General features: G+C 35.9%; 2 protein-coding genes across 2 annotated transcripts in view; both read right to left on the bottom strand.

The window, feature by feature from the left end:
* Window positions 1-8890, bottom strand: part of LOC109541015 (protein O-mannosyl-transferase Tmtc3) — a 38291-nt gene extending 29401 nt beyond the window's left edge. Inside the window, exon 1 of the mRNA XM_048666653.1 lies at window positions 8265-8890. Within this exon, the coding sequence (XP_048522610.1) occupies window positions 8265-8450 (186 nt within the window). The 5' untranslated portion in view covers window positions 8451-8890. The remainder of the gene's footprint in view (window positions 1-8264) is intronic.
* A 6671-nt stretch (window positions 8891-15561) lies between these two features.
* Window positions 15562-17146, bottom strand: part of LOC109533445 (tetraspanin-2A) — a 50409-nt gene continuing 48824 nt past the window's right edge. The window contains exon 5 of the mRNA XM_048663791.1: window positions 15562-16188. Within this exon, the coding sequence (XP_048519748.1) occupies window positions 16108-16188 (81 nt within the window). The 3' untranslated portion in view covers window positions 15562-16107. The remainder of the gene's footprint in view (window positions 16189-17146) is intronic.

The raw sequence follows: 17146 nt of genomic DNA, 5'->3' as shown, positions 1-17146 counted from the left end.
ACCGCATTGATTTGCCATTTTTGGCAAGGCTTTGCAAGTTAGAAATAAGTGCCAACACCTAATTAAGGAAAAGTAGGGCTTTCGAAAAGGTCCAAATTACTTATCAAAAATGTTCAGTAGTTTTCAAGATATTCGATGTTCTACGCAAAGTTACGTTAAGAGCCCGAAAATTTGGCCATTTTGCTTCTACAGCTTTAGGGGTTAGGGATTTAAATGGTGAAAGACTGTTCGTAAAACGCGCTTTAAAAAGGGGTCGACAAAAAAGGGGTAAAAAGGGGTCGTAAACGACTAACTGAATTTTTTGTAACCGTTTTGGAGATTAAGTCTGTTTTACATTGCAAGAGCACTCAAAATACTAAACTTTTTTCTTCTATCTCTATAGAGGTTAAGAATTGGTGAATAAATAAATTATAAATCAGTGAAAAATAGATCAGTGCGGGCTATCAAAATCGCCCCAAATCCTGATGAAGTTTTTCGAACCGATTACGAGATACAGAATCTTTCACCTGGACTTAAATTCTAAGAACCGCGAATTTTTACTTCTAAGTCTTTGGAGGTTAGAAATTCCCAATTGGCAAAAATAGACCTCAAGACCAACTATCAAAAAGCTCAATAGAAGTGTTTTTAAATTTTTAATACTTTTGGAAATATGACGTTTTAGAACTTTGAGGCAACTGGACAAAAAAAAGGGGGCGAAGCCCTGATGGGTTCTTCAAAAATTTTGTAAAAAAGAGCGGCTCATTAAATAGTCTTTCGAAAAAATTCTTACTATAAATGCAGTATTTCAAGCGGTTTTCAAGCTGTACCTGACACAAAAAAAATTGCTCAAATCTTAAGAGTTTAATAGGCTCTCTCTCGGTCAAGGCCTAAGCCTAATCTTTGTTAAATTGCAACTCAAATTTTACACACATGTGCTTAAATTCTTTATTGGTTGCCCAATAAACAAGCACATGAAAAAGGAGTTTGTTTTGATCCACGCTTTTCTAATCAATGTATTTCACTATTAGCAACTAACAAAGAGATTTTGTGTGTGTGCTGAGTATAGAAAGCATTAAAAATGATTACAAAAAGTCAAGATTTCAAAAAATATAAACATTCTTCAGCTTCAACGTACCTATTTAAACAGGCTTCAAAGTTTATAATGCGCTTCAAATGAGTTGAATTCGAACCACCATTTAATTTAAAAATTGCTGCAAAAGTAGACTTTTGACACTACATTGGCTTCCACTTTTTGTGGGCCCGCTAAACCTTCCAATGGAGCACAAAGTATTGAAGATACCAAATAGAGCCGATATTATTGCAAAAATACAATCATTGCAGTTGATCCCCCTTTGAAGCTAATTTGTTCGTTTGGCAGTAAATGTTTGCTCAAAAAACACTGTAGTTTCGAGGCTCTGTTTGGCTCGTTATTTATCGTGTGTTCTGATATTAATCTACCAGCAGTTAACGTCGTCATTTCTCATTATTTATTACCTTGCTTGAATAATAATGAAAAATTTATTTGGGGCTTGTTCTAGTTAGGCATTATAATTACTCTAATTGCGGATGGAATAATTTATACCGTCCCATAACATTGTTCCAATGTTTCCATTCTCTTAGGGCCATTAGAGGTGGTAAAAAAACTGGATTCGTACACTTGTCTCTCCTAATGTGTTTCGACTGATCAATCGAAGAACGTGGCTGCAAAAAGTTCCGTCTATCAATGTGCGGCCAATGGAGCGTTTGTTTTCGGCGTTCGCTTGTTTCGATAAATTGAAATAAAAATTGAACACAAAAAGGCGGGGACTGCAGCATCGATTTACATTTGCAAAAAATGTTTTGCCTTTGGGCCGAAAATCCATTAATCTTGGCGGCTAAAATTCTACATTCTGAACGTTGGTAGAATTCGAAATGCCGTAGTATAGTAGATGCCGGGGTTGAAAGTGAGCATTAATCTTGCCAAGGGTGGATTGTATCTATTTTTCTTATCGGCCTTTTCGGTTGATGTTTTGATTTAACCCCTAGGCAGTAGTTTCAGCGTAAATAATCGTCGGCTAATATTTAACTGCCGTTTAGCAGGCAAAAAAAATTAGAACTCTGATTGTTCGTCTCAATTCAAGAGCTTCCAGAGGTCGACGTTTCAAGACACAAATCTCAATAGAGGGTTTCAAGGCAACACAAATCGTAATTTAAAGCTCAAACCAAACACGCGGAAATTGTTTGAACAATAATAATTATTCTAGCATTTATTTGAAGCCGGTTGTATGGCGTTCCGTTTATCAAACGCGAACAATCTAAAGCCACCTGAGGGAAATAAAAAGCAAATTGCATGATTACCGTCCCTTTAGCTTTTCGAATCCTTAATTTGCATGCAAATACGGTCGAGAAATGAAATTTACGTGTTTCTACAAAATTCTATAAGACGCTTCGTTCAGGTGCAGTATTTTCCTTAACCATGTAGTTGACGACGTATTTAGGTAAATTGAAAAATTCGCATTCGGCTCCCGAATGAATCCACTCAGTCTCCGACAATATACATTTTCCGTGAGTTTTTCCATGCGCAAATTTATATGATGTGCATGACACAAATGATAAAATATGTATTCGTAGGTGAGGTGAAATGAAAACGAATGGACAGGCGGAGGAACGCAGAAGTGCGACAGCGAAATGTGCTTTAGACTGTTTCGTCTTATTTAGCCTCCATATATCCACATTAAGATTATTTGCGCGAAATCTCATAGAACATTAAGCTTCAAGCTGTTCAATTGCTTCTCGTCCAAACTGGAATCTTCATCCGGTCATCCATACTGGATCCAACAGCGCAAAGCTGGCGCTATTAATTTACCCAGCAGGGTGCAACATAATGAACACAGCATTTGGTTACATGGACAGGGGGAAAATCGATAAAAGCTCGAACTTTCAGAATTATTCATAACGAAAATGCCAAACATCGCAAACTCGATGGCTCTAATGTCAGCCCGGCATAACGCTCAATTTTTCACTGCTGCTGTTTCCAAGGCTTATATTTTCTCCGGGGCAAAACCGGGTCGGTCCTTATTCCGTTTAATACACAAATAAATTCCGAATGGCCTTCAGATTAAGGGCTTGGGCATTCATCACCCCTCAGCTTCTATATACCGCCCGTTTCAGGGCTCTGTTCAGTAAGATCCTCTGCAAACACCATCTTGTGTCGGGATCTGCTTATGGCTTTTCTAGGTTTGTCATTTGCAAAAAGATCCTCTTTAAAATAAAAATGTTTGCTTGGTTCGTAAGAAAATATTTGAGTTTTTCGCGAGAAGAAAATAAAACGGTTTTTTATTGATCAGATTTAGATACTAAAAGTATTGAAAGTTTGTCTTCTAGCTAAGAAATCAATCCAGATATGAGACATTCTAATGGAATTCTGTCCACTAACATTTTTATTTGCAACAAGGTTTCTCATCTTCCATTATCTCTTAAAACCGCTGCTGTTCGATTACTTGCAGTTTTTAAAGGCTCTAAGTTGTTAAGCGTTTTATCCTGTACATTTTTTCTAAGTCTGAAGACTGCAAAGACGTTTCACATGAATCTGAGAAGAAATCGGTTTTCGTATCTAATGTAACCTAAAAACCTCAACAGCGATTACTTCAGATAAAATTCTGATTCGATGAAGATTGAAATGCAAATGAGGTCAGTGATGTTGGTTGTGCGTGTTCGTCCATATGCAAAAATCACATTGCTGCCGCTCTGAAGATCTTTTCTGTTGTGTAGAACAATTTACCTTTCCCACATATTTTATAGCTAAACGTAAAACATGAACATTTTTAACAACGCTTTTAACGCTTTTCATGACAATGAAATGTTTCGCTTGGTAAAAAATTGTTCCAAAATAAATCACTCAAACCTTTAGAATCTAGCTGAACACAGCCATTTGCGATTAATAGAAAACTTCTTTGTAAATTGGCGTTCTTCTAATAGTTTCTAATGTACTTTAATAGCCAAGTGTTTGCTGCCGCTTTCACCTAACAATTAGATGACAAAACTGACCTTAATGCTCGAGAATATCGAGTGTTTTTAAATATTCCACAAGGTATATTTTTTATTTCAAATGGTAATTTAATTTTCTCAATATGCTAATTTGGTTTCATTGATTTAAAGAGGCAAGTTAGAGGACACACGACTGAGAAAAATCAGCTTGAAGGCTTTGATTTAAATTCACTTTGACTTAAAGGCAATGGATTTTCTCAATGTTTTATAACAATTTTGCGTTTTACTAAAAATTTGCTTTTTGTATCTCCAATATTTTTTTGCTTTCAAATTATTTTATTTTTATTGCCTTATTGTGTCCACTGCTCTTGATTAAACATGTAAGGTTTTCAACGAAGGAATTTAATCCTAAATGAAAATTAGTCTACTTAAAGAAACATTCCTCTGTTAAAGGTGAGCTTTTGCGGAAGAAATTTTGAAAATCAAAAAATCGGATTCTCAAGATTAAAGTTCTGTGTGAATTTCACATATTCTTCATCAGTTTCCGAATATGCCACTTAACCACAATTCTTCCAACGTTTGATCTGGTTCTATTCAGTCCATAAAAGATGAAATAGCATAAACATATTCAAATTTGGAGAAGTTTCCAGATACTTGGAGTTCTTTACTTGGGTATTTTCTTTCAGAGCTTCGCTTTCCAGCTGACTCTTTAGAAGTTAATGATATGCACAGACTTTCTATTTAAATTTTTAGATTCTCTTAACATTTTTCTGCTCTAAACATCATAGAAGAAATTTTTATTACAGCGTTATAATTTGCACAGTGTTTTAAATGCGCAAATTCAAGACTAATGCGAATAATTACCGCTGTGAGTTTTTGGCGCATATTTTGGGAACTTGTTGAGCTACAAAGCTCTAGTTGCCATTGAAGGATAGAGCCTTCCCAGACAGCACAAGACGTCTTTAAGACGCCTTCGTTATGCCTTTATTATGTCTGAACGTCGTATGTCGCTCGAAGACGTCTTGTAAATGCCTGGCACAAGACGTCTTTAAGACGTCTTTAAAATGCCTGCTACAAGACGTTTTGACGAACTTGCTCGAGTGCATCCGATTGCAGTGAAAGTTTATTAAATCGTCCATTGCAGTTAGTTATATACGTGTTTGGATGATTAGTTGTTCAGCTTTTTAAAATTTTGTGAGCTTACGATTTATACAGAACCGAACAAGTGCAAGTGGTAAGCTAAACAAATATCACATGAGGGCCAAAAGAGCCACCGAAAGACAGAAACTTTACAATTGCGTTGAGAGTTCGGATAGTGGCGAGAGTTCGGATAGTGTTTCTTGTATCAAAATCAACAGTTTGCAGAATATACCAAAGCAATTATTTGTGACGCTCCTGCAAAATCATATGTAAAATGCAATAATTTAATTTTTAATTTTTTTAGGTTCAAGAATTTTCAAAATTAGGGGGATCGTCGGCGTACGACCTAGTGAGAAGGTCTCTTAGCCTCCTTCTAGCTGACCAAAAAACTATAGAGTATAGCTGGCTAGGGAGAAAGGGGAAAAAATATGTATGAATTTAAATATTTCCAAAATGTTGATAGGTATACATTTTATATATAAAATAATTCAAAATCCACAAAAATCAAACATTTTCATTAATATTTTTAAAATCTAACTGTTTTAAAGATAGTATTATATTTAGATGTGTATCTATTAATAATATGTTCATTTCTTAGGTGCAGCGGCAAAAGCAGGCCTTTCGAGCACCGCCAAAGAGACTGAAGACGCCATCCAAAATTGGATTAGAAGAGCGTCTGATAGACAAAATACAAAAAAATAAATTCAAATATATATGATAATAAATAAAAACACGAAATATATTATTTTACATTTCCAATAGGAAACTTCCCATAGAATATTCCTAACACCTTTGAAAACGTGTTTCAAGAAGGCATCCCTTTAAGGCGTCTCTTCAAGACGCCTTTAAGTCATCTCTTCAAGACGCCTTTAAGTCATCTCTACAAGACCTGTTCAAGACGTCTTTAAGACGTCCATATTTGTAACAACAGACGTCTTAAAGACGTCTTTAAGATGTTCGGATTAAGACGGAAATTCACGATTAATTCAAATTCTTAAAACCGCTGTTAGTCTTATTTGCTGTAATTGGAGAATCGGTTGAGCAACAAAGCTCTAGTTCTCATTGTGGGATAGAGCCTTAAATTGCGCACTTTTTCACATAAAACATAATTGTGGACATTTTTCTGGTTTTTACGCAAAATGCGAAAATTCAAGATTAATGCGAATTTTTAAAACCGCTCTTACTTTTTGGCTCATACTTGGAGAACCGGTTGAGCTACAAGAATCCACATACCAACGCGGAATAGAGCCTTTAACACGCATTTTGTTCGTATAAAACATCATTCTATGAATCTTTCTGGTTTTCACGCAACACCCGGCAATTCAAGATTAATGCAAATTGTTAAAACCGCTGCTAGTCCTTGGCTCATATGTAGAGAACGGGTCGGGTCACAAAGCTCTGGGTCCATTACCCTTCAGAGCCTTAAAGCTCGCACTTTTTCGTATAAAACATCATTTTAGAACATTTTTTGATTTTACGCATAATGCGTAAATTCAAAATTAATGCGAATTCTTTGAACCGCTGTCAGTCTTTGGCTCATAAACAAATTACGCACCAGTTTGATCATCGTTTGCGCCGGTTTTATTAGTGTTCTTCTTGAATGTTTTTCATAATTTCCTGACTCTTGGATTCCTTTTATTGCCTTTAGACAGTATGGAAACGTAGACACTTTAAGGTGATTGTTTTGCTTCAGAGATCATTCACCTTCAGCTTTCGGTGAAGGTTGCGACACCACAATATTTTATGGTAAAGATGAAATGGGGATCAATTTTCTAACAATTTGCATCAGTACTTTGTCCCGTCATTTGGTGTTTTGTGTGCTTCAAGATGTTTCTGCTAATTTTTGTCTGTCTTTTCTACATAGAAAATACACTGCTACATAACAGTGGGATCTACGATTGACGCAAAATATCTTTCTATAGATCAACGCTCTAACAACAGTTGAAGCAAAATAACTTGTTCGTCAGTTTGAAAATATGCCAGTTAAAAGTGCGTGCAATTGCTCCTTCATATCCCACTTTCTCTCCCCAAACCTCATGGACACGAACAAAAAATCCCACTTTGTATCAGTTCGACGAACTTCTGCTTTGGTTCCAATCAGTCCATCAAGTAAGAAAACAGTAAAATAGATTGAAACTTCTGAATTTGGAAAAGGTTTCAGAAATTGAAACTTCTTTAATTTCATGTTTTATGTAGGTATGATATATGTAAAACTTCCAATTGTTTCATACAGTCCAGAAAATACTGAACTTGTTAGAATGAAACATTCTGCATCTTTGTAGATGAGTTTTCCAACAAAAAGTATTGAATCCGGAATAAATCGTTACAAAAAATTATCGTCTTGCAATGGCTGAATTAGCAACGTCTCCATCATCAATTTCTGTACCATGCGATGCGTCCCAGATTTCAGTGAAGATAGAATAAAAACATGAAAAACGAGGTCGGAAAGGTCTTAAAACTGGAAATTTATTCTTGAAGATTTCTCTTAGGCTGTCCGTCCTTCAGTGCTTCACTTTACACCATTCCCCTTGTCTATTTCCCTTACGAAGTGGGAAAAACCTACAATCGAAAGCACATTTTTTGCTTCAGAGATCACTCAGCTTCAACTGTAAGTGAGGGTTTTGACACCACAATATTTTATAATGAAGATGCAATTGACACTAATTTGTGAATCGTGGAAGTTAGTTACGACTTTTTCCCAAAAAGTCCCAGATTTCAATGGCGTCTAATCTCGTTCCAACGTCCCACATTGCTCGAATTCAAACACCTTTCTTGTAGTTTCAATAATTTAATAGAGTAAGACACCGATGAAACAGCATGTAAAATTATCAAAACAACGCCAGCAGGAAGCAGTGGAATAAAAATATACTGATCATGCTATTAGAAAAAAATGTATATGGTCAGTACTTAGTTCAATGTCCAGTTGCACTTTGTCGCGTTAATTTGTGTAAACTATCTTTTCAGATGCATACAAGATTGATGCTAATTCATACATTCACTAATTGTTCCTGGTGCTTCTTCTGCTCTGGAGAAAATCATAGGTAGAAGCTCTAAAAGTAGCTACTTAGCAGTAGCTTGCAAAATATCATTGATCGTCCTCTGGTTCTTCAGACTGTCCACCATGCACATGCCAAGCTCAATTGGTAGCATCTATAAAAAAGAACTAAGACAGCCCTTACCTTATGCATGGGGGTGCCCCAGAAGTCGTTGAAAAACAAATTCTTCAAGGGAGTGTGAGGTCTGAGATCGCGATTTTCCTTAATAGCACTGATGTCATCAAAAACGAAATCGCAGTGCAAACTATTATAGTAACAAGCAACGCAAGTTAGTGCTACAACGACACTGAGCGCGTGATTGAGCGCCATTTCTTCAAATTTCTTCTCGATGCCCGGTAAATTAGACGAAGCACCGTAACTCGGGCAGGATTAGCTCTGCAGTGTAGAATCGGCGAGTCCACCAAGAGTGAAATCTATCAACATAACCCAGATTCACCAGGATCGATGACCGTCGGTTTTGTTGGCCGGCTTGCAACTGTGGCAGCTACATTTCATTTAAAAATCGGATTGGGTTTGAAAAACAGGCGGTTTTTTGCGAGAAGTCACAGGTATGCACATTGTACAGTTCCCGAACACAACCTTCCTTCTCGAAACTCGAAACAGCACTGAATTTTGCATCCACTGAGGGTGAACAACTGCTCGGTTCTGTCGCCGGGCCGCTTTGATGCGCAGAAGCATTTGTGTAGTCCATAATCTTATGTTCTCAACAGTTCACTACGTTCAGTTCAATTCGATCATTAAAATTCTAAACGAATGGGAACAGAGTGGGTGTATTTCTAATGTGAGATCAACAGCTTTGGGGAGATCCTGTCTCAGAATAATTGCATAATGCACATCTGATTTTTTACTAAAAATTGGCTGCGCAGAACGATTTTGGCATGAGGAACTGGACTTGATGAAGATTATTTCTCTTTGAGTGTTTCAGTTTGCCATTCGCTGTTCTGAAGCTGAAAACGTATTTTTTTAAACTGAACCATTTAAAGTTTTAAATTGCTTCAGTGAAAATATCTCTCATCCATGGCATTTCCTGCTTCTGTTTGAAGTGAGTCTTGGGGTATAAGTGATTTGGGAAAAATAGCATTTATAGGAAAATTTGAAGGTTTCGGATTCTTCACTTTGAAATCAATGAGTTCGTGTATGCAAACGTTGGAAAGCCTTGTTTTTATCTAACTTTATCAGTTGAAAGCTTACAAAAAGCGAGGGTAGTAGGGCTTCCTTCGTTTACCCCGCTTTGCTGCTAACAACAATTGTTGTCTTTTACAACTTTTGCTTTTTTAAGACCGAAGAAGTCGATTTTCTCTGTCCCTTTAGAGCGTGTTTTTGCGCTTTAAAAACTCTAACAATATATTCCTTGTTGTTGACTCAAAAAGTTTATGTATGTACATTGAGCTCTTCTCAGGAGGTCGGAAGCAATCCATTAGAGCAAAAATTATTCTTGTGAAAATTTGATTTTTGATAGAATTTTTGTTCGAAAKGGTGGTCGATTTTTTCAATTTTTTTGTTGTCAAAATGCTTATAATTCCACGTCATTTTTATCAGAGACACTAGAACTAGAACMTTGAGAGCCGAACTTATGCACATWTYWSATSACTTGAGATAATTTTTKGACATTAACGATAACTYCTACCTGACCATATGTTCCTTATATTGGATCCAAACACTTTAAATGAGCATATTGGAGGGTTTTTTACGTGGAAAGCAATCCACTGAGCTCAAAAAACACGCAAGTGAAATTMAAATTTTTCACCCAATTTTTCCCAACTTGCTTTTTCAAAACAAATATTTTTTTCTCAAAATGCTTTTAATGCCACGTCGTTTTTACGAGAAGGATGCCAGGATTCCAACGAYCTCATGGAAAAATACACTCGAAGCTTTAGATCCRAAATAGTCGACATTTTCCACTAATTTTGGGCAGTTTTGGTACATTCGCGATTTTYAACTGACGATATTTTCCTTATTGTACGAGCAAAATACGCGCTTGGAAAAGTTTGATTTTTAAGCGAAAAGAACATTTTTGGATAAAATCATTTTGTAATTCAGTATTRTRTTTGTATAAATTATTTAACGAAAAATGTGGCCTCAATGGCCATTTGGTCTTGTCGAGTAAAAAATSTGTGCCAAAATTATTTTTGAGCACTTAAAGAATTAACGAGAATTMMTTTTTCTCCTGCCTTTTCTTTTCRCTTTTCTGTTCTGCAGTCCAATTCAACAACTTACACAACCTTTGCTTGTTTTTTGTCCTTCAATCTCTAATTTAGTGTAATTTTCTGAAATTACTGTACTCACTTTTATTGTACATTTATTGCGCTAGAACAGAGCACGTGAATATTTAAAATAATATCCATTTAATTGGTTTTAACCTGTTTGAAGTGTCTTGGGGTCTAAGTCGTCTAGGAAAAATCGCTTTTATACTTCTCGGTCTTTGGTCTTTTCGTGTATCCAACCGTTGGAAAGCCTTGTTTTTCTCTAATTTTATCAGTTGAAAGCTTGCAAAAAGTGATCGAAAATCTTACTTCGACCGCCCCGGTTTTTTGCTAACAACAATTCTTCTCTTTTGCAACTTTTTTAAGATCGAAGTTGTCGATTTTCTCTGTCCATTTAGAGCGTTTTTTGCGCTTACAATTTTTTACTGACAATATCTTTGTTATTGACTCAAATAATATATGTATGTACGCGTATGTATTGAGCGCTTCTTAGGACGGAAGCAATCCAATAAAATAAAATTCTAGGCTAGGTTTTTCCGAAAATTTCGTTTTCTCAAAACGTTCATTTCACGTTTCACGTCATTTTTTATCAGAAGGAAGCCAGGATTTCAACAAACTCATAGAGAAACACAGCTTGGCTCCAGAGCCAAAATTACAAAGATTTTCGTTATATATCGTTTCATTTACATCATTTTAGACTATTTTTGGACATGCACGATCTTTACCTGACGATATTTTCCTTATTTTGGATCGTTACATTTTAAAAGAGCATATTGGAGAGTTTTTTACATTGAGCTCAAAAAACTCAAAAAAAAACGCGCAAGTGAAATTTCCATTTTTAACCGAATTTTTTCTAGGGGTGGACATCTTCGATTAATTTTGTCGTTTTGGTACAATCACGATTTTTAAGTGACGATATTTTCCTTATTGTACAGTCAAATATTTTAAACACTTTAAATGCGCACACTGGAGAGTTTCTAACGTCGCAAGCAATCCATTGAGCTAATAAAAAAACGCAAGTAAAACTTTTAATTTTCACCGACATTTTCCTATGGGTGAGGGTTGATTTTTCCAACATTTTTCCTTTGGATCTGCTAAGAATTCTGCATCATTTTTATGTCAAGGAAGCAGGAAATCAAGCGAACTCATGGATAAACACATACAAATAATCGACATTTTCTGTTCAGTTTATGCACTTTTTAAACGGTCACGATTTTAAGTCGACAATTTCTTCGTTAGTATAGACATAAATCCAAAAACTTTATATTTGTAGGAGATAATTCAATGAGAGCAAAATACGCGCTTGGAAAAGTTTAATTTTTAATCGAAAATGAAAATTTTAGATAAAAGATAAAAGCATTTTGTAATTTAAAATGGTATCCTCTCATATAACGAAAATTGTGGTCTCAATGGCCAGTTGGTCTTGTCGAGTAAAAAAGCTGTACAAAAATTACTTTTGAACACTTAAGGAATTACCGAGGTTTCATTTTTCTCCTGCCTTTCCGTTTCAGTTTTCTGTTCTGTAGCTCAATTCAGTGACTTAAAACATTTGAAGATATTGTACTCACTTTTATTGTCCATTTATTGCGCTAGAACACAACATGTATTTGTATAAAATAATGTCAATTTAATTGGTTTTAACATGCAGCCATCTTCAGATTAAAAGCGGTTATCGCTCCAAGCATATAAACATCAACAGCTGAAAACCTGCACGTGCTCTTCACCTATGGAACCATAATAATTCTCGTCGGTAAAACCGGAATGGAGAAACCCGGACGAGCAGTTTTCCCATGCAACTTTAGCCAGAGGGCTAATGGTCGAAACCGGAATTTTACGTTATTTTTCCATCTATATTCATGTTGTCTTGGAAGTTATGGCGAGCATTGCAAAGTAACTTTCGAAGTTGCCAACTTAGTCGACGCGAACAATGCATGATAATTAAAGCATCCAACAATAGGGGCACCAAATAAACTCAACAAACTACATTTATTATTTACTGTGCATATTATTGTCTTGAAAATTTGCAATCTCAAACTGAAAGTTGGTTATTTGCGTGAAATAATCGAGCTTATACTCCATTGTGACCTGCATTGGATAAGTTGGTTAAAGCTGAGTATTTTCTGAGCGAAAGGAGCGAGTTTGAAAACAGTTCAAGTCATGGTTTTCATGTTGATTTGAAGATTTCCTGCGTAAGCTAACCCTGAGACATTATGGCAATCGCTCTAGAACAGGAACAGTAGAAATCTGAAATATTCCTTATGAAATTTCGTGTTTCGTTGTCGGGCTCTTTGATGTTTCTCAACAGTTTCCATCTGCAAATAATAAGGCTGGAACGCACGTACGCCGGTTTATTCAACATCCCCAGGCACTTTTGTGAATCTCGAATCTTAAAACGGTTTTAAGTTTATAAAATGCAAATCCAATACCGTTGCCTTGAGAACATTTCACTTCGATCCGAATTTTCCATTGTTTAATCGCAACCGAAACTCTATAAACCGGCTATTTAGTTCGCATTCGTTTATTGAAATAGTATGTTGACTCTAGTAATTTCGCTCTAAATTAGCTCTGTCGGGCAAGGCTTTATGATTGCTCTTTGGCAAATCGATTGGTCCTCGTACACAATCGCGGTTTATTCTGTGTCATCCAATTAGTGAAATTAATTCTATATTGCTCTTCTAGTGCATATCCACCAGGCCTAATTGTATGCAAGAGGTTTACGATCAATAATTCGAAGATTCACTGCGCAAATTAGTTGAAAGTACTATAAAAGCAGCAGTTTTTTCAGTATAAGTTGCTGAAAAATTCGACAATAATCCTGCCAAATGTTTAACTTATCGCTGGGGACTTTGAATGAGAAATGCACCGCTCATAAAAAGGCAAAGATGCAAATTCAATATTTTTCTTTACTTTAATATTATCTCCAGTGCTTCGCTCTGGATATTCGACTTTTAATAATATTAAGGGATTTTTGCCGGGTTTCTGAAAAATTGTATTAGAGGATGTCATGTCCTCTCTTCTCTACTGATGGGACCTTTAGTCGATACTTGCAAGCCAACTCGAAATTTTATGCTCGATTTATAACAAAATTAGAAGAAACTGGCTACTGAGCCCTGCAACACTGATGAAAGTTTAAAAGCTTTCAAATTAAAAGCCTGCAGGCAAATGCAGCTCTAGCGAAAGGTGTGAAATATTAATTCTTTTAACCCATGCAGTTTTTTACCTGCAGCGAGTTCATTTTTTCCATTTGGATGGAACTGGATCCACGTATTTCAGCTTCAAATCCCTAGGGTATTATTTTGAAAATCAATTAAATTAGTGTTTTTCTGTGGCTCTAACCATGCTAGATGAAAATCTATATTCAATGAAGACCTCTTGCTTTGTCCAAGCAGTAAAAATTGAATAAATCCGCAGAGTCTGAGAAATTTCAGTTGCACTATCGACAACCCTCGAGGCAATCGACTGCGCCATTCCTAATCATACATATGACGGCAATAAATTACCCTTACTTCGCGAATTAGTTTCGGAACTCGTGTGGGACAAGATAAACTGTTGAAAAAGCCATAGGGATTTTGCCTCTATAGATTCGTCCTTATTCTAGAAAGTCAAATCCATTATTCCGATATTTTAGTCCTAAAGTTTCCAGCTGTGCCAATTCTTTAATTATTCCTGAAGACTAAATAGGCTTCAGAAATAGTTTGATAGTATAATGCTAGAAATGTTCAAATTTGGAACTCTTAGATACAATTCCTGAATTTTTTTCCAAACTGGCTCTTTTCCTGAGGCTTTTTAATAACAGTTATTTTAAGAAATTCAGAACTCACAAACGAATGACAACTTAATATTTCCCGTATTCCATTTTATAGGCGAATATTGGTCATTTGTAACAGGAAACTTTTAACGTTTGATCTTTTACAAACGCTTAAAAATAAAATTGGATCTGCTTGAAGTACTTTCGAGGAATTTTTCGAAACTGGCGCTTTTTAATGCTCGATCATGCAGGGTTTAAAAAAATTATAACTCGTAAATTAAGCGGAAATTAAATCCCTTTTTACTTTTTATAGAGACACAATGGTTGTTTAAGGCAGGAAAACTTCAAATTTTGATCTACTTTAGAGTTTTCTGACAAAGTTTTAAGTTGTTTTTATAGGTTGTTCGCGTACAGTTATTTTACAACATTAATAACTCGAAAAGGGTCTGAAAATAAAACTTGATCGTTTCTTGTACCAAAAGTTGGTTATTTATGACAGGAAAGGCGATGTAAATCTACTTGGGTTATTTTCTGAGAATTTTCCCCATCTGGTTCATTTTGAAGCTGGTTGATGCACAGTTATTTTAGGAAATTTTCTATTAGGCATTTGTGCATTTTATAGACAACAAATTACTATTTGCAATGGGAATGTTTTGACTGTGGATCTTTTATAGACATTTTCTGGCCATTATTCAAAATTGGCGCTTTCTTCATGCTTGCTTGTGCATAGTTATTTTAGAAAAGTCTTAACTCGAAAACGGTGTGGAAATAAAACTTGCTCGTTTCTGTGTTTGGCAACTGATAGTTTGCGGTTTATGTTAGGAAAGTTTCAAATTAGAATCCATTTTGGGCGTTTTTTTGAGAATTTTCTAAATCTGGCTTTTTTTTAAAGGCTTGTCGATGCACAGCTATTGTGGAAAATTTATATCCAGAAAACGAAGCGGAAGTTAAAGTTGTTCTTTTGAGCGTTTGGTGCAAAAAAATGGTTGTTAATAGATGCTAAAGTGTGGAATTTGGAGCTCTTAGGAGACATTTCTCAGAATTTTTCAAAATTTGTACGTTTATTCAAGCTTGTCGATGCAAAGCTTTTTTGGGACATAACTGTGAAACAATTCATGGCAAATGAACCAAAAAAATGACTGAAACTGCTGAAACACTTCGGTGCAATCACTAATAAAACAGAACCCAACAATGCAGACTAATAAAGCTGAGAACCGAAACGAGTTGGAGAAAATTTGATCAAAACCAAATAAAACAACACATACGAGTACACAACAAGTACGAGAACAGTCTGAAGATAAAACGGTAAATATTTTAACTCAAAGTCAATTTTATGCAGTAAAAACAGTCAAAAATTGAGCTTGGAACTTTTGGAGCTACTTGCGCTCTACAGAGGTCTAAATGCGCTTGAAAAATCCACTCCAAGACCCCTTGGCTTGTCTTATTGAATAATTAATCGGAGTCCTTGTCCTGTAATAATTATGTATAATTTCGTTACCATTCAGCGCTTACAACTTTGCCATTGAATATTAAAGTCAAACTTTGTGGAAAACGGTACATGAATATTTAAAAGAAAATGTTATTTTTGACATGGCAAGCAGACCCTGTTTGATCTTATTAAATATTTAAAAAATAATCTACAAACTACTAATAAAATACTATATAACATATCAAATTGAAGGCAGGTTAAAACGACACTAAGATAAACTACTTAAAAACGAATATTGTACTAAAAAAGTCGAAAATTTGTATATGTCCTATCAAACAAATCGCGAAAAGTAGCGGAACAAAGTAGTGCAATAAAGCAATTTGTTAGAAAGAGAGGCAATGGCTGTTGAGGGCGGAGTCCAGGTTTACTGAAACCCCGCCCCTAACGTTGGTTTGTTTATGTTTGCTCTCTTTCTAGCACAGCAATTCGGGCATCAGCCTTGTTGCACTGATGTGAGACTTATTGCAAAGCATGAGAACGGTATATATGTAAATAAAATTGTACAATAGGGCTGATTTTGGGATTCTACTTCCGGTAGGTGTCAGCTTGTTCTTCTTCTTTCCTCAGTGCTTGGATGAGGACAATAGAAACGACCACATTCATAACCTGCAATTAAAAAATGTCATGTATTAATTGAAAAATTCCCGACGAAGTTTAATTCATTATTCTGACCAGCCCTTCTTCAATTTCCTAGCTCGCTTTACCTTAACTTAACTTACACGTGGCCATTATTAACTAGGTAAATATCATTATCTTTTAAATTGCTGCTTTAACAACCTGACCGACAGTGAATAATTTATTATATTAAACCGACCATAAGGGCGTGTTTTACTTCTGTTTAAACAGCTGGGCCAATAACCCTTGGAATAATAGATTGCTAAAGCTGTTGCGGTTATCGACTGCAACTCGTTAAGATTGAAGCAGACGTAAATTCGTGCTTCAACCGAAAAAAATTGAACTTGAGCACTTCTGGAGATGTTTGTCAGTTTCCTGTGGACGTTGAAAACTTTCAACTAGTTTTTCGCGTGTCAACCGCGTTCACACCGATCCTCCAACAGTTTATCCATAGCTGCTTCAGCATTTTCCGTCGAAATTAATCGCTCAATGGCGTGATTTCTCTTATCTATAACTGAATGAAACATTGCTTCTTAAGCAACGATTGCATTTCATGCATGAGGAAAGTTCTGACGGATAATTAATCTTCAACAGTTATGTCGGTTTTGGGTTGGACTCGTGTACATTCGGGTGTACAGCGTTTCCATGCAATGAGTACAAATGATCTGTCCATAAATTCCGGAATCCAATAAAGAAGGCGACCCGAGAAGGCTTTTGAAAAACGCGACCGGACAAAAGGAATTCGTACGGAAACAGGATCGCCTAATTCGGGGAAGGGTTTAAATGATTTGCGCTGATTGAAACAAATGGTCTCGCCATTGAAATGTTTTTGAATAAGCAATTAAACTTTACATTCATGGACAGGACAAAACTGTCCTTTGCCCTGTTTGCTCAGATTTATCGCAAATAGCCCCTGGACGGAGAACTTCTTGTGCTAATAGAACGGGCT

Source organism: Dendroctonus ponderosae, unplaced genomic scaffold (genome assembly GCF_020466585.1).
Source record: "Dendroctonus ponderosae isolate FM_Combo_2020 unplaced genomic scaffold, Dpon_F_20191213v2 Dpon_F_20191213_1, whole genome shotgun sequence".
NCBI lineage: Eukaryota > Metazoa > Arthropoda > Insecta > Coleoptera > Curculionidae > Dendroctonus > Dendroctonus ponderosae.
The sequence above is the reverse complement of the archived record's forward strand: the minus strand, read 5'-3'. Positions and strand labels throughout refer to the sequence as shown.